Here is a 26,537-nt window from a genome sequence, read left to right on the forward strand (position 1 = left end):
TCACATAGGAGAATAAAATCTGTAACATTACAGTCCGGCTCGGACCATTAAATAATCACCAGTTAATGGTCGAAGATTGACTGAAACGGTGTTATAAGTTTGTCTCCTATGTGTGGATTTTTTTTTTTTCAACAAGTCGGCCGTCTCCCACTGAGGCAGGGTGACCCAAAAAGAAAGAAAATCCCCAAAAAGAAAATACTTTCATCATCATTCAACACTTTCACCTCACTCACACATAATCACTGTTTTTGCAGAGGTGCTCAGAACACAACAGTTTAGAAGCATATACGTATAAAGATACACAACATATCCCTCCAAACTGCTAATATCCCAAAACCCCTCCTTTAAAGTGCAGGCATTGTACTTCCCATTTCCAGGACTCAAGTCCGGCTATATAAAAATAACCGGTTTCCCTGAATTCTTTCACTAAATATTACCCTGCTCACACTCCAACAGATCGTCAGGTCCCAAATACCATTCGTCTCCATTCACTCCTATCGAACACACTCATGCACGCCTGCTGGAAGTCCAAGCCCCTCGCCCACAAAACCTCCCTTACCCCTTCCAACCTTTTTGAGGATGACCCCTACCCCGCCTTCCTTCCCCTACAGATTTAGATGCTCTCCATGTCATTCTACTTTGATCTATTCTCTCTAAATCACCAAACCACCTAAACAACCCCTCTTCAGCCCTCTGACTAATACTTTTATTAGCTCCACACCTTCTCCTAATTTCCACACTCCGAATTTTCTGCATAATATTTACACCACACATTGCCCTTAGACAGGACATCTCCACTGCCTCCAACTGCCTCCTCGCTGCTACATTTACAACCCAAGCTTCACACCCATATAAGAGTGTTGGTACTACTATATTTTCATGCTTTCATTTTTTGTGTACCTGAGTAAAAACAGTAAATAGGCACATTTGAAGGTTTTCGAATACAGCCTCTCCTCACTTAACAACTGAGTTCTGTTCCTAAGAGTAGGTTGGTAAACAAATTGGTTAAGCAAAGAGCATACTGTGCTGGTAGTGGGTTTGTGTCAACCATCTTCACATTTTTCTTAATGTCACCTTTGCATCATTTATAACATTTTTAGTATACATATTTTTAATTGTTTATACAATAGTGTACTGTATATTTTTTAACAAGTCGGCCATCTCCCACTGAAGCAGGGCGACCCAAAAAGAAAGCACATATTGTGTACTGTAATAAACAGAATAGAGGAAATCAGCTCTAATATACAATACTTAGGTTTGCATATCGGTCAGACAGCTGGTCGTAAGTCTGAGCAGTCAGTAAATGAGTATGTCGCTAAGTGAGGCGAGGCTGTAACTATTATCCTAAAAGTTCATTTTTTAGAATCTTGGCAAATATTCATTCACAGTACTTTACCTTATAAACAAGACATTATTAAACATACAGAAGCTGTATAACCCATATGGGTTTAGTGTTTTTTTTTAATATGCAATGCTGATTTGGAATACTCATTAACAAAATAAAAACAGGAAGTACAAGAGTGGGCATTTAGACTGGTACCTGGCATTTTGAGAGAAAAGAGATATGTCGACTTACAGTGGCATCTTTGTGCTAGTCGATATAGGTACCTTGAGGGGTCCCTATATCCAAGGTTCACTGATGCCAGTGAAATTTTCTTGATCTAAGGAATTGAACCAGTGGTCCCCTTCCTTGTATCAAACCCTAATGTCTCTCATACCCCCCAGGCACTATATGACCTGTAAGAGTTTAGAGCTCCCTCAGGAGTGTAGTAATTGGATATTAAGAAATAATTTTTAGAGAAATTAAAAGCATATCTAACCAAGATAGGTGTCTTGATGCTCATGAGGGGTTCTTGATCCAAGGAATTGTAACCAATTTCCTCTTCCTTAAATCAACCCTGATTACATTATCAGGCCATGAGGGGTTCTTGATCCAAGGAATTGTAACCAATTTCCTCTTCCTTAAATCAACCCTGATTACATTAACAGGCCATGAGGGGTTCTTGATCCAAGGAATTGTAACCAATTTCCTCTTCCTTAAATCAACCCTGATTACATTATCAGGCCATGAGGGGTTCTTGATCCAAGGAATTGTAACCAATTTCCTCTTCCTTAAATCAACCCTGATTACATTATCAGGCCATGAGGGGTTCTTGATCCAAGGAATTGTAACCAATTTCCTCTTCCTTAAATCAACCCTGATTACATTATCAGGCCATGAGGGGTTCTTGATCCAAGGAATTGTAACCAATTTCCTCTTCCTTAAATCAACCCTGATTACATTATCAGGCCATGAGGGGTTCTTGATCCAAGGAATTGTAACCAATTTCCTCTTCCTTAAATCAACCCTGATTACATTATCAGGCCATGAGGGGTTCTTGATCCAAGGAATTGTAACCAATTTCCTCTTCCTTAAATCAACCCTGATTACATTATCAGGCCATGAGGGGTTCTTGATCCAAGGAATTGTAACCAATTTCCTCTTCCTTAAATCAACCCTGATTACATTATCAGGCCATGAGGGGTTCTTGATCCAAGGAATTGTAACCAATTTCCTCTTCCTTAAATCAACCCTGATTACATTATCAGGCCATGAGGGGTTCTTGATCCAAGGAATTGTAACCAATTTCCTCTTCCTTAAATCAACCCTGATTACATTATCAGGCCATGAGGGGTTCTTGATCCAAGGAATTGTAACCAATTTCCTCTTCCTTAAATCAACCCTGATTATTCTCTATAAGGATTCTCTGTAAGGATTACAATGCTGAGTTTACAGAAATTTGGTTATTGTTTGGTTTAACATGTAGTAAAATTGAGATTACAGAGTGTACCACTAGAACGCTTAGCATGGCTAGGCATTTCGGGCATACTTAGTTTTATTCTTAAATGTAAAATATTACAAATTATGAGGTAAGTTGGTATTATGGCTAAGTGACTAAATACTATTTTGTGAGTTTAGCAGTGTGAATGCTTTTGTTTTGGCACAGTACATAGTTTCAGTATTGGAGTATCACAGGATTCATTATATTAAGACTGAGATTAATATTTCTGTTTATGGTCAAATGAGTGTGCGAGTGTAAGTGTGAACCACCAGGTGGTATTCGTGAAGTTAGTTGACGGGGTGTATCAGGGAGATAAGATGTTTTCTAATGGTAGTTTTGAAGGTGATGAATGTGTCTGCATTTCTAGAGTTCTCAGGTAGGGTATTCCAGATTTTAGGGCCTTTGACATACATTGAATTTTTGTAAAGGTTTAGTCGGACACGGGGAATGTCGTAGAGATGTTTGTTTCTGGTGTTATGCCTGTGGGTTCTGTCACAACTATCAAGAAAGCGTTTAAGGTCAAGGTTGATATTAGAGTTTAAGGCCCTGTAGATATAGATTGCACAGTAGTAAGTGTGGATGTACTGAACTGGGAGTAAGTTTAGATCTTTGAAGAGTGGGGGGGTGTGCTGCCAGGGATGGGATTTAGTGATTATTCTTACTGCAGCTTTTTGTTGGGTTATTATTGGCTTTAGGTGTGTTGCTGCAGTTGATCCCCAAGCACAAATAGCATAGGTGAGGTATGGATAAATAAGCGAGTGGTATAGTGTGAGAAGGGCATTTTGCGGCACGTAGTATCGTATCTTGGAGAGGATCCCAACCGTTTTGGATACTTTTTTGGCTATATGCTGCATATGGGTGCTGCAATTCAGGTTATTGTCAAGGTATAAGCCTAGGAATTTTCCCCCCATTATTTCTGGTAATTAGAGTGTTGTCAATCTTAATGTTAATTTGTGCATCTCCTGCTCTGCTACCAAACATAATATAGTAAGTTTTGTCAGTGTTAAGCGTAAGTTTGTTGGCTGTCATCCAAGTCGATATTTTAATCAGCTCCTCATTCACAATGGTGTTAAGGGTGGCAAGATTAGGGTGAGAGATGACATAAGTCGTGTCATCAGCAAAGAGAATGGGTTTTAGGTGTTGGGATACGTTTGGTAGGTCATTGATGTATATGAGGAAGAGCAGGGGACCAAGGACACTTCCCTGCGGAACTCCAGTATCAAGTGGCCGTGTTGTTGATGCTGTGTCTTTAATGGTGACGTACTGATACCTATTAGTAATGTAAGATTTGAAATAAGCAAGCGCATGGCCTCTTATACCGTAGTGGTCAAGTTTGTGGAGTAGGATTTCGTGGTTTACTGTGTCAAAAGCTTTTCTTAGGGGTTCTTGATCCAAGGAATTGTAACCAATTTCCTCTTCCTTAAATCAACCCTGATTACATTATCAGGCCATGAGGAGTTCTTGATCCAAGGAATTGTAACCAATTTCCTCTTCCTTAAATCAACCCTGATTACATTATCAGGCCATGAGGGGTTCTTGATCCAAGGAATTGTAACCAATTTCCTCTTCCTTAAATCAACCCTGATTACATTATCAGGCCATGAGGGGTTCTTGATCCAAGGAATTGTAACCAATTTCCTCTTCCTTAAATCAACCCTGATTACATTAACAGGCCATGAGGGGTTCTTGATCCAAGGAATTGTAACCAATTTCCTCTTCCTTAAATCAACCCTGATTACATTATCAGGCACTGTATGACTTATGAAAATAAGTTAGTGTGACTTGACATATCATTCAACTGAGAGTTACAATACAAGACCTGGGACTTGATTCCTTCTTAAATAGGTAATGACTAATTACAGATTGGTAATTAACTGCAGATAGTTACTGATTACTGATAGTCACTAATTAGTGATAAGTAAGTACTAACTACTGATAGGTAATTACTGACAGGCAATTGCTCATTGCATAGGTAACTACTAATTGCAAATAAGTAATTACTAATTGCAGATACTAGGTCGACGGGAAAAAATGTACTGTATAAGACTGACACTTTCGGGTTTAGTGCTAAACGTGATGTGTGTTAACCACGTGATCAAGGACGAAATGTTCAAACAGCAGTCTTGAACACATCATAGACCCCAATGGAAATACAAGGACCAGTAAGTAAGTAAGTTTATTCAGGTATACACAAATACAGTTATATAGAATTATCATACATAGCAGCATGTGTGTAGAGAACCTGAAATAACCCAAAAAAGTCAGTCAAAGTGACTTATTTCCATTGGGGTCCTTTACCACAATGGAAATAATCCAAGGACTCCAGTGGAAATACAAGGACCACAGTGGAAATAATCCAAGGACTCCAGTGGAAATACAAGGACCACAGTGGAAATAATCCAAGGACTCCAGTGGAAATACAAGGACCACAGTGGAAATAATCCAAGGACTTCAGTGGAAATACAAGGACCACAGTGGAAATAATACAAGGACCACAGTGGAAATAATCCAAGGACTCCAGTGGAAATACAAGGACCACAGTGGAAATAATCCAAGGACTTCAGTGGAAATACAAGGACCACAGTGGAAATAATACAAGGACCACAGTGGAAATAATCCAAGGACTCCAGTGGAAATACAAGGACCACAGTGGAAATAATCCAAGGACTTCAGTGGAAATACAAGGACCACAGTGGAAATAATACAAGGACCACAGTGGAAATAATCCAAGGACTCCAGTGGAAATACAAGGACCACAGTGGAAATAATCCAAGGACTCCAGTGGAAATACAAGGACCACAGTGGAAATAATCCAAGGACTTCAGTGGAAATACAAGGACCACAGTGGAAATAATCCAAGGACTCCAGTGGAAATACAAGGACCACAGTGGAAATAATCCAAGGACTCCAGTGGAAATACAAGGACCACAGTGGAAATAATACAAGGACCACAGTGGAAATAATACAAGGACCACAGTGGAAATATTCCAAGGACTCCAGTGGAAATACAAGGACCACAGTGGAAATAATCCAAGAACCACAATGGAAATACAAGGACCACAATGGAAATACAAGGACCACAATGGAAATACAAGGACCACAATGGAAATACAAGGACCACAATGGTAATAAGTCACTTTGACTTTTTGTGTTTATGCAGGTGGGTAATTTACAATATGTATGGTAACTATATTTATGTGTACTTGTACATAAATAAACTTACAGCATACAATTGACATTAACTATCATGTAAATACGTTAGTAAGTTTACAGGTACACATAAGTACAATTATCATTCATGGTAACTTGTGTGTAAATTACCAACCAGAATAACCCTAAAGAAAGTCAGACCAAGTGACTTATTTACATTGTTACATTAGTTAGGGCTTAATCCAAGGAACTGGAGAGAATAGTTCCGTCCTCGTATCAAATTAGTTTAGCCCCCACCCCTCCAGGTTTAGCACTTCCTCATTAATTGAAATTTTTTTTTTCCAAATTTTTCAAAATTAGCGCCAGTGCGGCGGACCAATCAGAAGCCTCTGTTTTGTGGTTGTGATGAATTAAGAAATACACTTACAAAAATATTAAAACTGGCGAATAACTACTAACTAATGAATTAAACTAATTGTAATTAACACTATTGATGGCCTAAGTAATTAAGAAAGTTAAATTGGTAGTAATAAGCCACATGTATGTAATTATTATGAATATTGTTAAGAAATGCATGTCATCGGCATCGAGGAGGAGGTTGGACAGTGGCTGGATCACTTCGCTCTTATTTTACTAAATAAACCACCAAAATGGCGAGTGTTTCCTACCACATCGCCAATCTTCTGGAGAAGGTGAGCTTGGGCAGCGTGGCATGAAGAGTTGGGTAGGAGTTACTTACGTGGGAGGGAGAAATAAGCAGTAATGGAGCCCAGGAGGCAGCCACTACCAATGTTATTATTTATTGTGTTAACATCATGGCTCTAATTTATCCATTTAATTATCATAGTTACTGTTTTACTTCAGTATTTGTGGTGGATATTATGTAGATGAGGAAGTAGTGTGTGGTGGAGCTCGGGGGTCAGATTGATAGATTATCTTGCCCACTTCTAGCTCACTTACCCCTGTGGGTTTACCGCTTACCCATGAATGTAATAATAACTAAGTGTATTTAACTAGTAATTTGTGGTTAATGGCCCCTCAAGGGGGGGCGCTGTGATGCCAGTGAGGGAGGTTCTTGATCCAAGGAATTAACCCCCTCCAACCCCACACAAGATCACAACTACAATAATTATAATAAATCACTAATTTTTTTTTTGGGGGGTCACCCTGGTGGGTAATTTACATATAACAAGAGTACTTCCGCGAACCTGTACCTAAATAACGAACACGAACATATTTATTTCCTCGCGAAGCTTACGATGTTATATTTACAAATTATAAGATATTAATTATAACCCCTCAAGGAAGGTTCCTTGATGTTGGTGAGGGGCTCTTGATCTAGGTCCCTCAACCCATCAAGGAAGGTTCCTTGATGTTGGTGAGGGGCTCTTGATCTAGGTCCCTCAACCCATCAAGGAAGGTTCCTTGATGTTGGTGAGGGGCTCTTGATCTAGGTCCCTCAACCCATCAAGGAAGGTTCCTTGATGTTGGTGAGGGGCTCTTGATCCAGGTAATTGGATCTGTGCTCCAGTTCCCCGAATTAAGCCTGAATACCTTCCACCCCCCCCCCAGGAGCTGTATAATCCTCCGGGTTTAGCGCTTCCCCCTTGATTATAATAATAATAATAATACAAACTCTAACATATTAATTACAAAAAAAGCCACTAGCGTACCTGGGTATTTCGGGCAGACTTAATTCTTAATTCTGGCCCGGTGGCCTGGTGGCTAAAGCTCCCGCTTCATACACGGAGGGCCCGGGTTCGATTCCCGGCGGGTGGAAACATTTCGACACGTTTCCTTACACCTGTTGTCCTGTTCACCTAGCAGCAAATAGGTACCTGGGTGTTAGTCGACTGGTGTGGGTCGCATCCTGGGGGACAAGATTAAGGACCCCAATGGAAATAAGTTAGACAGTCCTCGATGACGCACTGACTTTCTTGGGTTATCCTGGGTGGCTAACCCTCCGGGGTTAAAAATCCGAACGAAATCTTATCTTATCTTATCTTATCTTACCATCTGTGGGTTAAATTATTATTATAATCAAGGGGGAAGCGCTAAACCCGTAGGATTATACAGCGCCTGGGGGGGGGGATGTGGAAGGCATTCAGACTTAATTCGGGGAACTGGAGAACAGATCCAATTCCCTAAATCAAGAGCCCCTCACCAACATCAAGGAACCTTCCCTGAGGGGACTGTGAGTTAAAAATTCATAGGTGGATCGGTAGCGCACTCACTCCGCACACTGGGGTTAGAATCTCCTCCGGTACGGCTGGAAAACATTCGGGACGTGTTTCCTTAACACACCTGCTGTCTATGTTCACCCATTAGTAAAATAGTTACCTGGGTGTTAGTGGACTGGTGTGGGTGGCATCCTGGGTGTTAGTGGACTGGTGTGGGTCACATCCTGGTGTTAGTGGACTGGTGTGGGTCACATCCTGGTGTTAGTGGACTGGTGTGGGTCACATCCTGGGTGTTAGTGGACTGGTGTGGGTCACATCCTGGGTGTTAGTGGACTGGTGTGGGTGGCATCCTGGTGTTATTGGACTGGTGTGGGTCACATCCTGGGTGTTAGTGGACTGGTGTGGGTCACATCCTGGGTGTTAGTGGACTGGTGTGGGTGGCATCCTGGTGTTAGTGGACTGGTGTGTGTCACATCCTGGGTGTTAGTGGACTGGTGTGGGTCACATCCTGGGTGTTAGTGGACTGGTGTGGGTCACATCCTGGGTGTTAGTGGGCTCGTGTGGGTCACATCCTGGGTGTTAGTGGACTTGTGTGGGTCACATCCTGGGTATTAGTGGACTGGTGTGGGTCACATCCTGGGTGTTAGTGGACTGGTGTGGGTGGCATCCTGGGTGTTAGTGGACTGCTGTGGGTGGCATCCTGGTGTTAGTGGACTGGTGTGGGTCACATCCTGGGTGTTAGTGGACTGGTGTGGGTCACATCCTGGGTGTTAGTGGACTGGTGTGGGTGGCATCCTGGTGTTAGTGGACTGGTGTGGGTCGCATCCTGGGTGTTCGTGGACTTGTGTGGGTCACATCCTGGGTGTTAGTGGACTGGTGTGGGTCACATCCTGGGTGTTAGTGGACTGGTGTGGGTGGCATCCTGGGTGTTAGTGGACTGGTGTGGGTGGCATCCTGGGTGTTAGTGGTCTGGTGTGGGTCACATCCTGGGTGCTAGTGGACTGGTGTGCGTGGCATCCTGGGTGTTAGTGGACTGGTGTGGGTCACATCCTGGGTGTTAGTGGACTGGTGTGGGTCACATCCTGGGTGTTAGTGGACTGGTGTGGGTGGCATCCTGGGTGTTAGTGGACTGGTGTGGGTGGCATCCTGGGTGTTAGTGGACTGGTGTGGGTCACATCCTGGGTGTTAGTGGACTGGTGTGGGTCACATCCTGGATGTTAGTGGACTGGTGTGGGTCACATCCTGGGTGTTAGTGGACTGGTGTGGGTGGCATCCTGGGTGTTAGTGGACTGGTGTGGGTGGCATCCTGGGTGTTAGTGGACTGGTGTGGGTCACATCCTGGGTGTTAGTGGACTGGTGTGGGTCACATCGTGGGTGTTAGTGGACTGGTGTGGGTGGCATCCTGGGTGTTAGTGGACTGGTGTGGGTCACATCTTGGGTGCTAGTGGACTGGTGTGTGTGGCATCCTGGGTGTTAGTGGACTGGTGTGGGGCACATCCTGGGTGTTAGTGGACTGGTGTGGGTGGCATCCTGGGTGTTATTGGACTGGTGTCGGTGGCATCCTGTGTGTTAGTGGACTGGTGTGGGTGGCATCCTGGGTGTTAGTGGACTGGTGTGGGTCACATCCTGGGTGTTAGTGGACTGGTGTGGGACACGGCCTGGGTGTTAGTGGACTGGTGTGAGTCACATCCTGGGTGTTAGTGGACTGGTGTGGGTGGCATCCTTGGTGTTAGTGGACTGATGTGGGTCACATCCTGGGTGTTAGTGGACTGGTGTGGGTCACATCCTGGGACAAAACTGACATAATTTGCGGGAAATGCTCAGCATAACAAGGAACTTTTTATATAGTAGTATGTCACTGATGTCAGCTATGGTTTGTATACCTTGTACATGTACTTGTATACCTTGTACATGTACTTGTATACCTTGTACATGTACTTGTATACCTTGTACATGTATACCTTGTACATGTACTTGTATACCTTGTACAAGTACTTGTATACCTTGTACATGTAGTGGTATACCTTGTACAAGTACTTGTATACCTTGTACATGTAGTGGTATACCTTGTACATGTATTGGTATACCTTGTACATGTACTTGTATACCTTGTACATGTAGTGGTATACCTTGTATATGTACTGGTATACCTTGTTCATGTACTTGCATACCTTGTACATGTAGTGGTATACCTTGTTCATGTACTGGTATACCTTGTTCATGTACTTGCATACCTTGTACATGTAGTGGTATACCTTGTACATGTACTTGTATACCTTGTACATGTAGTGGTATACCTTGTACATGTACTTGTATACCTTGTACATGTAGTGGTATACCTTGTACATGTACTTGTATACCTTGTTCATGTACTTGCATACCTTGTACATGTACTGGCATACCTTGTACATGTACTGGCATACCTTGTACATGTACTGGCATACCTTGTACATGTACTGGTATACCTTGTACATGTACAAGGTATATTTAGTGGCATATTTAGTAGAAAACATTTCGGTCCCAGGACCAAATCGTCTTCCATGTGTCTTTCTAAACCAACTTGTCGGTATTTATTACCAAGGTTTATACCATAATTGACAATTTTCACTCAGAATTATTGCCTTAGCAATAGGAGTTCTGTTGCTTGTGCTGGTATTAATAGCACTGTGATGAAAATGGACCAAAATGGAAATCAAGTCACTTTGACTCTTTTGGGTTATTCTGGTAGGTAATTTACAGTATGTATGATGATTGTACGTATGTCTTCCTGAACCTAAATAAACTTATTTGCTTACTGGCACCTGCAAGTGTTTGTGTTTTGACATTGGTGGGTTGTGGCTCACTGGTAGTATTTTCAGGAGACCTAGCAGTAAGTAGGAACCTTGATGTTAACTGACTGCTGTGGGTGGCATCCTGGGACACAAACAGAAATAAGCCACACTGCTTGACTTTCTTAGTTATCCTGGGTTATTAACTCTGTTAATAATAAGAATAACAATAAAGAATAAGCTTCAGGCCAAATGTGCATTGTCAGGTTCGTCTCCGCAGTGACAGTTCATCTGTATTGTCTGGTTCAACTTTCACCACTCCTGTCACTACTGTCTTAAACAATGATAAACTTTTTAAACTACAAACTCGCTCAATAATTTAAAGATCTAAATACTGTTTAGTAGTACAACCAACTAAATAAATGTGAAAATAAACAATACACAAGTTGAAAATAGAAAATAAACTTGATATTAATATCCAACACTTTCAAAGATGACAATACTTTCTCTTGAGGTTTTGCTATCATGTGACTGAAGTCGGCTGATTTACTCTGGTAAGTCACATTGAATGTCACTTCACTTGAACTTGTACTCTGTCATAATCTCCTGCTTTATGTCATTTCTTTGTGAATAATCTCTCCTTATGCTAGACAGGATGTGAAAGCCTATAAAAAATTTGATACATGCCAGCACTTTTTTGGGGGCCTGGGAAAGAGTGTCACTGGCAGTACCTGGTGGCTAAAGCTCCCGCTTCACACACGGAGGGTCCGGGTTCGATTCCCGGCGGGTGGAAACATTCGACACGTTTCCTTACACCTGTTGTCCTGTTCACCTAGCAGCAAATAGGTACCTGGGTGTTAGTTGACTGGTGTGGGTCGCATCCTGGGGGACAAGATTAAGGACCCCAATGGAAATAAGTTAGACAGTCCTCGATGACGCACTGACTTTCTTGGGTTATCCTGGGTGGCTAACCCTCCGGGGTTAAAAATCCGAACGAAATCTTATCTTATCTTATCAAGCAGACCCTTTATTAAATACGATGTTTCACCTGCAAGAAGCCTTATTCTTGATAAAGCTTCTTGTAGGGGAAATGTCCTACAGTATTTAATACAGTAAAAGGCTTTTCTTGCTGTACTTTTTTCAGCACTTGTCTGCCCCCTCTTTACTCCAACAACCTTGGGCTGAGCAGTGCCGTCTCATAATGTATAAACTCAAGTGCTTACCAGTATACTCTATACTACGTATTGTCTGTTCGTCTGTCAGTTGATGTAAAGGTTTGACTCCCAATATAACACCCACCTTAGGCTACATTTATAATCAGTTTGTTACACTTTGAGGATAAATTATACTCATTGAGTCACTTAACATCAATTATCATCTTTTTAACAGGATTCATAAGTATTAAATACAGTGAACCCCCGGTTTACAACATTATTTCATTCTAGAAGTATGTTCAGGTGCCATTACTGAACGAATTTGTTCCCATAAGGAATATTGTGAATTAGATTAGTCCATTTCAGACCCCCAAACATACACGTACAAACGCACTTACATAAATACACTTACATAATTGGTCGCATTGAGAGGTGATCGTAAAGCGGGGGTCCACTGTATTCACTGTGCATATGGCTATATTCTTTTGATAATAATGCTGGGTAGCTGCCAGTGTTAGTGCCTTAATTAAGTTCCACAATAATGCATCTGGTAGTATACTGGACTCATATTTTTTCTTTGGTATGATATGTTATATGCAGATATTTACTTACAGATGACAAGTACGGACAAAGATTACCGCTTTATGGCCACAAATGATTTGATGACAGAACTGCAGAAAGACTCAATCAAGCTGGATGACGAGTCGGAGCGCAAAGTTGTAAGAATGCTTCTTCGACTACTGGAGGATAAGAATGGAGAAGTACAGAACCTCGCTGTCAAGTGGTAAGCATTGTTGAGGTGTTCTTATCCCTTCCTCAAACCCCCCTTCCCCCCACACACACACACAGAGTACTTCTTGCCACTTAGTCATATACATTGGTACCTTGAGATACGAGCAGCTCTCAACTCGAACAATTATGTAAGTGTATATGTGTAAGTGCCTTTGTAAGTGTATTTTTGGGGGTCTGAAACAGATTAATCTAATGTACATTATTCCTTATGGGAACAATTCGTTCAGTATCATCACTCGAACAGCCTTCTGGAACAAATTAAGCTCGTAACTCGAGATACCACTGTACAAAGTTCTGTTAAAAGTCAAGACCGATGACTGTTGAATGAGAGTGAATTATTTAAGCAAGCTTAATGTTCTGAACAGTCTTAAATTAACATGTAATGGTATTGAGCATTCTTATGCCTTTTATTTTTTATAATTTGCCATTTCATTTAGTAAATTTATAATTTTATTGATGGTTTAAAAAGACACATGAGCAAACATTGCCATTTTTATTAGAAAACCTTAGTCCGAGTCTCGGAACCAAGTTATTTTCTGATATAACTGATATCAACCATATGTTGATATCAGTTACCAAGGTTTATACAGTACCACTTTTGTTAATGTTACATGCTCTGAACAGATATTAAACCCTAAATTTAAGGGACTTTGGAAATACGGGACAAAATCCTCTGGGTCAGTTCTTTGGAAACAACGGACTAAGTCTGTTGGTTACAGAATTGCCGTTTTTGTTTAAATCAGCAACAAAATTTCCTCTCCACTACAATCATCATTACTGGCCACCTGCTACCCCCTGATAGTTTTCCCAAATAGAGTGCTTATTAATATCCAAAATTTTTGATGCTGTAGAAGCTAGAATACAAATTTAAGTACAGTATCTAATTTAGTTATTGCTAATGGATGACAGAGTGGTCATCATACTGACCTAGCAGTATGAAATATAATTTTTAATAAGATTCTTGCTTAAGAAGCCTTGTTTATTTTTGTTAAAGGTAGTTTATCAAGTACAGTGGACCCCCGGTTAACGATATTTTTTCATTCCAGAAGTATGTTCAGGTGCCAGTACTGACTGAATTTGTTCCCATAAGGAATATTGTGAAGTAGATTAGTCCATTTCAGACCCCCAAACATACACATACAAACGCACTTACATAAATACACTTACATAATTGGTCGCATTGGGAGCTGATCGTTAAGCAGGGGTCCACTGTACAACCATGCTTTAATACCTTGGTGTAAAAATCTATTTGTACTCACATATATCCAGGAATATAGGTGCGTACAAATAGGACACATGTCTGTCTGGCACTCGGCAGGTGGAGGATAAAGCCTCCACCATGTCTTGCACTGAATAACCCACTTGGGTTTAGTGCTTAGCATGAATTAAAAACTTCATAAATGTTCAATTAAATGAAGAAGCTATCTGTATCCTCTGGTCTCTTTTGGTATGTGGGAGCAACACCAGGTCTGTCAGCAGGTTCAGTCATAAATATTAATTTTATCCTTGTGCTGTTGAATATGCAACTTGACCATGCTAGATGTGATTTCACAACTTTTGGTGTAGGAAATAGTGAAAGTTGCTAGTAATTAGTAATATTACCACAATACTAAGTTTTTCAGTAATTAATGTGTATAAAAATTATGCAGGACGGGTGTTAATGTTGCAGTTTTATAACTGTAGTGTAAGCATACCTCTGGCAAGACAGTGATGAAGTGAATGATGATGAAAGTTTTTCTTTTTTGGGCCACCCTGCCTTGGTGGGAAATGGCCGATGTGTTAATAATAAAAATAATAAAAAATTATGCAATATACGTGTTCCTTTTATTTTTGTAATTTGCAGTCTGGGTCCTTTGGTCAACAAAGTGAAAGAATTCCACGTGTACTCAATCGTGGAGTCACTGTGCGACCACATGGTGAGCGACCGGGAACAGCTGAGAGACATGTCCTCCCTTGCTTTGAAGACAGTCATCAATGAACTACCAGCATCATCGACGGCACTGGTGGCCAACATCTGCAAGAGAGTCACTGATAGACTGTCAGAAGCTATTGTTAGGGTTAGTTTCATGAACTGGATATTTACAAGAATTTTATACCAGTACACCTACTGCTCAGTCATTAGAGGTGTAGTGTTCAGATTCTTTTGGGAATTACCGTATTTTGCTGCCTATTAGATGCATATTTCCATAAAATGTCTCCAAAAACCACCCTGCGTCCTATAAACTGAAAGTCAGTGACGGGAGCTATAGTTTGGGGTGTGGGGTGGGTTGTAGCTCTCCCAGTTATGTATGATGTCGAGCCATTGAAACTAAAGCAAGTCTTATACGCCGCAAAATACGTACTGTAATTTGTATCCTTACATTACGTGACCTTCATGTCTTGATACAGTGGACCCCCGCCTTACGATATTATTTCATTCCAGAGGTCTGTTCGGGTGCTGTTATAGACCAAATTTGCTCCCATAAGAAATATTGTGAATTAGATTAGTCCGTTTCAGACCCCCAAAAATACATGTACAAAGCAATTACAAAAATACACTTACACAATTGGTCAAATTGGAAGCTGATCGTAAGGCGGAGGTCCACTGTACTTCAGTCCTCAACTGATGTTGTATACCCTGAACATTATTTCAAGCTTGGTTTATCCTGAGTCAAATTATTATACAACACATTACTTACATTCAACTTGCTGGTTTCTCTGTATCATAAAAGTGGCATTTTCCTAGTTTGAATATACTACAATAATTTAGTTTGTTAGATTTTATATTAACTGCAGTATATATGATAATTAATGGTGTGTTTGTGACAACTCATATAGAGTTCTTTACACCCAGTGTGCCCTTCAGAAAATGTCTTCTTAATGAGGGGCTCTTGATCCAAAGAACTGGACCTCTCCTCCCCTTCCTTAGATGAAGTCTGATTGTCTCACATTCCTTAGGTACTAAATGTCCAATACAGATTTAGCATAATCCCCACCTTCATAATACACCTAGTCTTTTACATACTTAGTTATTTTTCAACTCAACCTGAAGTTCTAGACTTAAAGGTAGAAGAGATATTATCATCTTATGTTGCAAATATATCATAAAATTTGGCAGTGCATGCAGTTTTTATGCAAGAATTGTAATTTACTGTTGCAACATATTTTATTTGTAAGATCTGTACTGCAGTTTAAAAGTCAGTCTTTTATTTTGAACAAGTAATTAAATTAATAACTATAGCATATCTTTTAGTCTATAAAATATATTAAACTTCATAGTAAACTTGGAAATATAGTAAACTTGCAAATTTAACTGAAAAATATACCTTCCAGTTTGTACATACTTTTACATCAATTCATAGTAAACTTAGAAATATAGTCTACTTTCCTGTTTGTAAACCTGAGTGGGGATAGTTACAATTTGGAGGACCATCTGAACTGTAGTATTGGCATGCCTCAGGCAAGACAGTGATGGATTGAATGATGGTGAAGGTGTTTCTTATTCGGGTCACCCTTCCTCGGTAGGAGACGACCACTGTCATAAGGAAATCTTAGCTTCTTAACTTGAGAACATATCTTTCAGTCTGTAGTCAAATTAATCCTGTACTTTATTATAATAATTTGGAAATTTATTTTCATGTTTATAAACACGTGTTATGCTCCAGTTGATGATAACGTATGTGAAGAATTAGACACATGTGCAACATCTGGGTATCTATCTTGTAGACATTTTGCTATCCATTGGCTTTATCAATACAAATTCAAGGATGTAATGGGAAGACAGTACTGTCTTCCCATTATGTCCTTTGATTTGTATTAATAAAGCCACTGGATGGCAAAACATCTACTATGAAGATACCCAGATGTTTCATGTGTCTAATTCTTCATCTTTTTGGTATTGTGTACCATGGTATAAACCTTGGTAATAAATACCGACAAGTTGGTTTAGAAAGACACGTAAGCAAACACTGTAACATATTTATTAGAAAACGTTTCGGTCCTGGGACCTTGATCACTTGATCAGAAGTGATCAAGGTCCCAGGACCGAAACGTTTTCTAATAAATATGTTATAGTGTTTGCTTAGGCATTGTGTACCATACATGTACAATGTGTGATGTTTCTATATCTTCCTCAGCAAGAAGATGTTAGTGTGCAGCTGGAGGCCCTGGACATCCTGGGTGATTTATTAGCTCGATTTGGATCTCTCCTCATTTCCTTCCATCCCAATATATTAGATGCGCTGTTGCCCCAGTTGGCATCTCCACGGCTCGCCGTCAGAAAGCGTACAATAGTAGCTCTCAGTCATTTAGTGGTGTCGTGCTCACCACAGATATATGCAAGACTCATGGACTTTTTGATTGATGAACTAGCTAAGAACACATCTATGTCTACCACAAGAACGTATATCCAGTGTATTGCAGCTATTAGGTAAGCAGTTTTCACTACTGTAGTATTTTAATATTTTGGTTTAATTTTATTCAAGATATATTTCATATGTGTCTTGCCTCATAACCTCCACCAGCTGTGATTGAACCAGGTCCTTTAAGGTGGTGTTTTACTTGTTAGTGCTTTTATCAAATTGTTTTTATAAAGCCTTTACATTTCTATATACTGTAGATGTGAAAAAGATCAGACACTGTATTTGCCAAAGATTCCATAGCTAGATTTTGCCATGTTTTGAAATGTTTGAAGGTTTGTATTGTATGTTTAACTTAAAACAGCTTGGGGATTACATAAAAGCAAATTTGTAAATACTGCTTGAAGGAAGTTGTGTTTCTATTATACATTTATGATTCTCTTAATGATGTAAGTGGCAATAACTTCTGTTACACAATTGCTAAACAAAAATGCTGGTTTCCTTATTAAATGTTTAAGTTGTTTTTGAAAAATCTTCAATGTTTGAAAACCTCCGGAATGCCTTCCAAGGTTTCTAAGTAATTCTCCCTTCAGACAAAGAATATGTTCTTTTTTATGTAAGAGAATGTTTGTGAAAAATGTGTCCTCTACTAATGCCCAATTAATATGTTCAGTAATATTTTTACTCTGGTTGCAGTCGTCAGGCGGGGGACCGGTTTGGGGAATAATTAGAGCGGGTACAATAATAGTTTTACTCTGGTTGCTGTTGTCAGGCAGGTCGCTGGTTTGGGGAATAATTAGAGCGGGTACAATAATAGTTTTACTCTGGTTGCAGTCGTCAGGCGGGTCACCGGTTTGGGGAATACTTAGAGCGGGTAATGCCACTCATTACTCAATACGTGGCAGTGGATGACGACGAGTTACGAGAGTACTGCATCTCTGCCTGCGAAGCCTTTACACTTCGCTGCCCAAAAGAGATCACCCACCATTTACCCACGGTATGTATGTGACCTTGCAGCAGTTCGGTCATTTATATATCTTGGCCATTGTACAGTAGGACCCCTGAATCTCTGGGTCCAGTTTCCATGGTTTCAGTTATCTGCAGTTTACCGTGGCCAGAAAAATAACCCTTAATTTTGCTTAATAATGGCCTGAAAGTGCAAAAGTAGTGATGGCAGTTCTGTAAAGCCTAAAAGATGCCATGAAAAAGTCTAATTCTCCACTTATTGTGCATAATTTATCAATTGAACTTCATCGAAGGTATGTATTTAACGGAAAAGCAATTTACATGTAAGGTTCACCACTAGCTGCAGCAGGTTCTTGGAACGTATCCCCCATGGATACAGGGGTCCTATTGTATATGCACTGGGGCCACAATTTAGGATGTTAATGCATTCTTGGAAATTCATAGCAAGTCTGTTTTGTACTCTGAATGAATGTACACAAAGTAAAGAGTGCATTTGGTAAAATAAAATAAAAACACATGGAAGTTCTTTTTACGCACAAAAAGAACGTGCATAAAATATGAATGCATTTAGTGAAAAAGCTTGCCAAGAATAATTATATTTATAAGTGAACTACTAGCTGAAGTGTAAATATAATTTGTAAGTACTGTACACTAGTCCCACCATCAGGTTTTATCACATGTAAGTAATTGGTCCTAAAATGGCAGTGTTGTAAAAGTGGAACACAGCAAGTCAACTAATTTGTCAGTTTACATATCAGTTGGTTACGTGTTTGTTATTCTGCTTACGTCCTCCATGATGAAAAGCAGCAGTGACTTTGCTTCAGAAATACAGTGGACCCCCGCTTTACGATCACCTCCCAATGCGACCAATTATGTAAGTGTATTTATGTAAGTGCGTTTGTATGTGTATGTTTGGGGGTCTGAAATGGACTAATCTAATTCACAATATTCCTTATGGGAACAAATTCGTTCAGTGCTGGCACCTGAACATACTTCTGGAATGAAATAATATCGTAAACCGGGGGTCCACTGTACTGACATAATCTTAACCTATTGCAGGAGGGTAGGGTTTTTAATGCAAAATTTTTTACATCTCGTTATAGGACTTGTATTTACTCTTCAAGTATTAAAGGAATTAGCAAAACAAATATTGGTCAATATTTTTTCATCAGGTTGGGGAGGATTGTAAAATAAAACATTAGTTAACAATGCTACATGGATACCTGTCGTGGCTACTCCCCTGTGGAATAATTCTGGAGAAGGGGAAACAGCATATTAATGATATAGATAATGTATCTATTTTTTTAACACATTGGCTATCTCCAACCAAGGCAAGGTGACCCAAAAAAGAAGTAACAATCTGTTCTTTTTACTTATAGTAAGTAATACAGGAGAAGCGGTTACTAGCCTTTTGCTCCTGGCATTTTAGTTGCCTCGTATTACACTGCCTCTTATGACACACAGCAACGTTTCGCCGAAACGTTGCCAATAAAGGATCACATTATACTGCTTAAGTATTTATACAGGTCTCCCTCAACATTCACGTTTTCAACTTTCACGGGCTTCACACATTCGCGAATTCCCAACCGCCAAATTCCCAGCCACCAAATTCCCAGCCGCCAAATCATATTTAAGTTTCCCGCCACCTGCGAGTCCCTACTACCCTCCCTCCGACCCCCACAACTGGCAGCCAGCCCTCCCACCACTCAGTGTGGCGAGTGTTTTGTTTGTTCATTATTTGCTATTAAACTACAGTATAAATAATGTCAACCCATTCATGACTGCATATTGGAATGGCTATTTGGACAGGTATTAGACGGTGACATCATGTGTTTACTCTTGAACACAGCAAAGAATTAAACATTTCTGCTACAGCTAATAATAAAATAGTAATAATAATAATAAATATGATATAATTGAAGAAGGAAATTGTACAAAAATACGAGGGAGTGGTTGACACATCATCAGTGTGACTTTGTTTATGCTGGAGTGAACAGTCTCCCTGCTCTTCCAAACATTTCACAATAATTCATTTTGTTTGGTGCTTGTAGATTGAGTGCGACTGGAGTGGTAGAGGCGGTGATTGAGGCAATGATATTTAATAACATACATGTTAATAATAATACATGTTATTAATAATATGTACTATTATTATTTATAACATATGTTATTCAATACATACATGTTAATAATAATACATGTTATTAATAATAACATGTACTATTATTATTTATAACATATATGTTATTAAATACCACTGCCTCAACCGCTGAGTTATTGTGAAATGTTTGGAAGAGCAGGGAGACTAATGTTCACTCCAGCATAAACAAAGTCACACTGACGATGTGTCAACCACTCCCTCGTATTTTTGTACAATTTCCTTCTTCAATATCGTATTTATTATTATTATTATTATTATTATTATTATTATTATCATTATTATTATTATTATTATTATTATTATTATTATTATTATTATTATTACTATTGTTATTATTAGCAATAGCAGAAATGTTCGATTCTTTGCAGTGTTCAAGAGTAAACACATGATGTCACCGTCTAATACCTGTCCTAATAGCCATTCCAATATGCAGTCATGAATGGGTTTACATTATTTATACTGTAGTTTAATAGCAAATAATGAACAAACAAAACACTCACCACACTGAGTGGTGGGAGGGCTGGCTGCCAGTTGTGGGGGTCGGAGGGAGGATAGTAGGGACTCGCAGTGGTGGAGGCAGTGGTGGAGTCAAGATAAGATAAGATTTCGTTCGGATTTTTAACCCCGGAGGTTTAGCCACCCAGGATAACCCAAGAAAGTCAGTGCGTCATCGAGGACTGTCTAACTTATTTCCATTGGGGTCCTTAATCTTGTCCCCCAGGATGCGACCCACACCAGTCGACTAACATACATGTTATTAACATACATGTTATTAAATAACATACGTTATTAAAGCATAACATGTATGTATTTAGTACAATTTACGACGTTTTCATGTACTTTATGATTGTTCATGGTTCAACAAGTTAAGGAGGCAGTATTGTAATATATTTCCCTACAATATATTGGGGCACCAAACATTCACGGGTTTTCAACATTTGCGAGGCTCTTGATCCCCTAACCCTCGCGAATGTTGAGGGAGACCTGTATTAACACACTGGCCATTGAATTTTTTTTTTTATTTAGTAATTCATACAGGAGAAAGGATTAGTAGTCCCTTGAATATTAGTCATACAGGCAGGAATGCTGATAGAAACTATGAGTGTTAAAATTTGACCATAAATATAATTAAGTCATTATCACCATGTAGAAAGAACGGAAAGGCACAATGCAGTGACTGGAACAATACACAGGAGAAAGTAATTTATGGTGACGTTTCAGTCTGACTTGGACCATTAACTAGTCACATACCAAACCATTGTCATTAGTTTCTTTCTCCTATGTGTGGGTTATTTGTTTTGTGTATCACTACCTGTTAAGATGAAGGAATGTAAGAAGAAACGCGGTCAATGGGTAAAAAATAGTCACTTGGGAAAGCAATGCTGAAAATGTAACTAAGTAAGCTTACTTTGACAATATGTTACTATTTAAGGTGTTTTTATTGTTACGTGAATTTTAGATTCTACTGGTGTAAATTGGTAAGAAATTGTTGAGTTACTCTCCAAAACTGGTGACTGGAAAAAGAATATCCTGGAATGAAGAAACTCGGTATAGCAAATACATCATTGCAGCTCGAGTTACCATTATAGATTACAAATGATGAGGCTTTTTTTTTTTTCTGTTGGCTTTTCAAAAATAACCCACAATTTGGAGAGGTAATTTGAGAGAGAGTTTCATGTGTGTCCTGGACCATTATAAAGTCGTGTTTACTTAATGGTCCAGGACTGAAACATTGTCTTAAGTTTCATTTGTTAATTATCACTTAGTTGTGAATTATTCCAGTTATGACAATGTGGCTTTTATTCCCAATGACTTTGATATATTTGTGACTAGAAATGGTTATTCTTAAATCTCTCAAAGTTGACACCATGTTATATTTCAGTTATCTAAGTACATGTAGCAGTGCTGTATGACCCTTGTAGGTTTAGCACTTATTTTTGATGATAATAAGTACGTGTAACTTTTACTAGTACTCAAAAACATTTCACTGAGTACTACTACAAAACCATAACATGCATGTTGACAGCTATTGATAGAGTGGTTTGACTGTTTTGATTTGGCAATTTCAGATTGTAGCGCTTTGTCTAAAGTACATAACACACGACCCCAATTATAATTATGACGATTATGAAGATGATGAGGGCCAGATGGACATGGATGAAGATGATGATGGTGAAGAGGATGATGAATATTCAGATGATGATGACATGTCTTGGAAGGTAGGTGATTTTTTATTTTGTTTTAGTGTGGTTTACTCTTATAGATTTTTTTTTTTTAACATACCGACTATGTCCCACCAAAGCAGAGTGACCCTCAAAAAAAATTTTTTTATAGATTTTCTTTTTAATTTTAGTAATTTATACAGGAGAAGGGGTTACCAGCCCCTTGCTCCCGACATGTTAGTCACCTCTCACGACACGTATGGCTTACGGAGGAAGACTTCTGTTTCACTTTCCCATGGGGATAAGAGGAAATAAACAAGAACAAGAACTAGTAAGGAAATAGAAAACCCAGAGGGATGTGTGGGAGCCTGCTGACTTGTTGAAAAAAAAAAAAAACTATATATGCTTGTCTATGCATGTGCAGTGTGACCTAAGTGTACATAGAATTAGCAAGACGTATCTGAAATCTTGCATATTTATAAGACAGAAAAACGATACCAGCAATCCTACCATCATGTAAAACAATTGCAGGTTTCCATTTTACACTCACTTAGCATAACAGTAGTACCTCCCTGGGCAGTTGCTGTCTACCAACCTTCTACTTAGGACTTAATCATTTATAAAACCTTAGCTTCTTTTGTAATAGTGAAGAGCTGTCATTAAAATATTTTTTGGTTTTGTGAGAAAAAATTGCCAGAACTGTTAAGGCAAAGCCCTGATGTCAGTTTTCCTGTGTACCCAGGTACGTCGATCATCAGCAAAATGCCTGGAAGCTGTAATCTCAACCAGACATGAAATGCTTGTGGATTTTTACAAGACAGTATCTCCACAGCTCATTACCAGATTTAAAGGTTTGTATCACAGTGTAAAGAAATTTTTTTTTTTTTTTTTTGGGGGGGGGGAAATTGCTCAGAATATTTTCATTCTTGATACACTGGTAGTTTGTAAATATTTTAATGTAAGGAACAAAAAGGCACAATACTGTGACAAAACACACATAACCCGCACATAGGAGAAAGAAGTTTACCTGGAGAGAGTTCCGGGGGTCAACGCCCCCGCGGCCCGGTCTGTGACCAGGCCTCCTGGTGGATCAGAGCCTGATCAACCAGCTTATAACAAAGTTTTGGTCCAATTTGGACCATTTACAAGTCACACTATTTTGTGAAAGTTAACAACACAGAGATAATATATGCTTGTATATGTTAATAATTAAACTTTCATTTGTTCCTTGAATGCAGAGCGGGAAGAAAATGTCAAAGTTGACATCTTCCATGCATATATGGCTCTCCTGCGACAGACTCGGCCTTCTCTGAATTTGAGCATTGATCCAGACGCCATGGAGCAGGAGGAAGGAACCATCTCCATATTGAAGCAACAGGTAACAAATTTGATCACTTGAAATATTAATTTGCTAGGAACTTGATCCGTGATGAAACTTGGGAGAAGGGACTTGGTGCACGTAAGTGTTCTCTAATTTGCTTGCTTACTGTTTTCAACTTGTAAAAGAAAGGAAGTTACCAGTTTGCAGAGCTAAAATTCCTGTAGTTCAGGAAGTTAGTATTAATACACAGTTAATTATGATCTCTCTAAGACTTTGTCTCTTTCTTTAACACAATAGACTTTGTGTTTCCTCTGTATTAGATGTACAAAAAAAATTATAGATTTCTTACACAAATAACCTGCACATAGAAGAGAGAAGCTTAGGACGACGTTTCGGTCCGACTTGGACCATTTTGAGTATGATCATTCTTAATTTTTTTCTATCTACCTTAATTTCTATCCAGTATTATTTGTATTTTTATCTTTTTACCCTTTGTGTAAATTTAGAGGAAGCTCTCATTACTGCATCTACCCAGTATTTGTAATTAATTACAAACATTAGATAAGCTTCTTCTTCTTCTTTCAACACACCGGCCATATCCCACCAAGGCGGGGTGGCCCAAAATGAAAAACAAAAGTTTCTCTTTTTAAATTTAGTAATTTATACAGGAGAAGGGGTTACTAGCCCCTTGCTCCCGGCATTTTAGTCACCTCTTACAACACACTAAAGTTTCTCCTTTTACATTTAGTAATATATACAGGAGAAGGGGTTTCTAGCCCCTTGCACTTGTCATTATTATGCTGTTCTATAGTGAGCATCTTCAGTGTGTAGGCATCCTGCTTGATACAACAATAACTGGCCTCAACCAACCATCCTGATGATTATATTTTTGTATCTTTTATTTTTATATTATAGCATACTTAGATAATTTTAACATCATTCATTCATAAGACCAGTAGGTAGATGATGTGAAGGCCTTTTTTTTTTTTTTTTTTTTTTAAAAAGTCGGCCGTCTCCCACCGAGGCAGGGTGACCCAAAAAAAGAAAGAAAATCCCCAAAAAGAAAATACTTTCATCATCATTCAACACTTTCACCACACTCGCACATTATCACTGTTTTTGCAGAGGTGCTCAGAATACAACAGTTTAGAAGCATACACATAAAGATACACAACATATCCCTCCAAACTGCCAATATCCCAAACCCCTCCTTTAAAATGCAGGCATTGTACTTCCCATTTCCAGGACTCAAGTCCGACTATATGAAAATAACCGGTTTCCCTGAATCCCTTCACTAAATATTACCCTGCTCACACTCCAACAGATCGTCAGGTCCCAAGTATCATTCGTCTCCATTCACTCCTATCTAACACGCTCACGCACGCTTGCTGGAAGTCCAAGCCCCTTGCCCACAAAACCTCCTTTACCCCCTCTCTCCAACCCTTTCGAGGACGACCCCTACCCAGCCTTCCTTCCCCTATAGATTTACATGCTTTCCATGTCATTCTACTTTGATCCATTCTCTCTAAATGACCAAACCACCTCAACAACCCCTCTTCTGCCCTCTGACTAATACTTTTATTAACTCCACACCTTTTCCTAATTTCCACACTCCGAATTTTCGGCATAATATTTACACCACACATTGCCTTTAGACAGGACATCTCCACTGCCTCCAACCGTCTCCTCGCTGCTGCATTTACCACCCAAGCTTCACATCCATATAAGAGTGTTGGTACTACTATACTTTCATACATTCCTTTCTTTGCCTCCATAGATAACGTTTTTTGACTCCACATATACCTCAACGCACCACTCACCTTTTTTCCCTCATCAATTCTATGATTAACCTCATAGTAAAGTAAAGTAAAGTAGACAGTTAACTGAAGGATAATATGCAAATTAAAACAGGCAGTTAAGGTAGGGGTTCCACAATTTGTAAACTGGATGTTTGAGCTAGGAAATTATGCTAATCAGAAAGTGCCCTGTTAACCCATACATCATTAGCCATAAATAACAAAAAAAAAGGCACATACCATGACTGGAACGATACACAAATAACCTGCACATAGAAGAGAGGAGCTTACGACGACGTTTCGGTCCGACTTGGATTATTTACAAAGTCACACTGTGACTTTGTAAATGGTCCAAGTCGGACCGAAACGTCGTCGTAAGCTCCTCTCTTCTATGTGCGGGTTATTTGTGTATCATTAGCCATATCAGAAATTGGTCAGTTGATTTTGATTCTGAATGAAGGCAAGTCAGATAATTGAGCCTCTACTGTATTTGAGTTCTGTTAATTACACAAGCCAACAAGACTGAACTGAGTTCAAAAAACAAATTGGTTACTTTAAGTTAACTTTGATGCATTGATCACGAATCTGAGCTTTAATCTCTGTCATATAAATTTATTTTTTTGAACCATATGGTCACTGTTTTGAAAAACCACACGATTAAATCTTTTTTTTAATGCGTTGGCCGTCTCCCACTGAGGCAGCGTAACCCAAAACAAGAAACATGTTCACCATCATTCATCATTTTCACTGTCATTCAACACTTTCACCATCATTCAACACTTTCACCATCATTCATCACTTTCACCATCATTCATCATTTTCACTGTCATTCAACACTTTCACCATCATTCATCACTTTCACCATCATTCATCACTTTCACCATCATTCATCACTTTCACCATCATTCAACACTGTCACCATCATTCA

General features: G+C 39.3%; 1 protein-coding gene across 1 annotated transcript in view; it reads left to right on the forward strand.

Annotated features, from left to right (window-relative positions):
• The first annotated feature begins 6,541 nt into the window (after window positions 1–6,541).
• Window positions 6,542–26,537, forward strand: part of Cand1 (Cullin-associated and neddylation-dissociated 1) — a 74,371-nt gene continuing 54,375 nt past the window's right edge. The window contains exons 1-8 of the mRNA XM_070104165.1: window positions 6,542–6,664; window positions 12,689–12,858; window positions 14,710–14,923; window positions 16,982–17,274; window positions 18,038–18,200; window positions 22,400–22,549; window positions 23,235–23,343; window positions 23,731–23,870. Coding sequence (XP_069960266.1) covers window positions 6,623–6,664; window positions 12,689–12,858; window positions 14,710–14,923; window positions 16,982–17,274; window positions 18,038–18,200; window positions 22,400–22,549; window positions 23,235–23,343; window positions 23,731–23,870 — 1,281 coding nt within the window. The 5' untranslated portion in view covers window positions 6,542–6,622. The remainder of the gene's footprint in view (window positions 6,665–12,688; window positions 12,859–14,709; window positions 14,924–16,981; window positions 17,275–18,037; window positions 18,201–22,399; window positions 22,550–23,234; window positions 23,344–23,730; window positions 23,871–26,537) is intronic.

This window comes from Cherax quadricarinatus, chromosome 89, assembly GCF_038502225.1.
Source record: "Cherax quadricarinatus isolate ZL_2023a chromosome 89, ASM3850222v1, whole genome shotgun sequence".
Lineage (NCBI taxonomy): Eukaryota > Metazoa > Arthropoda > Malacostraca > Decapoda > Parastacidae > Cherax > Cherax quadricarinatus.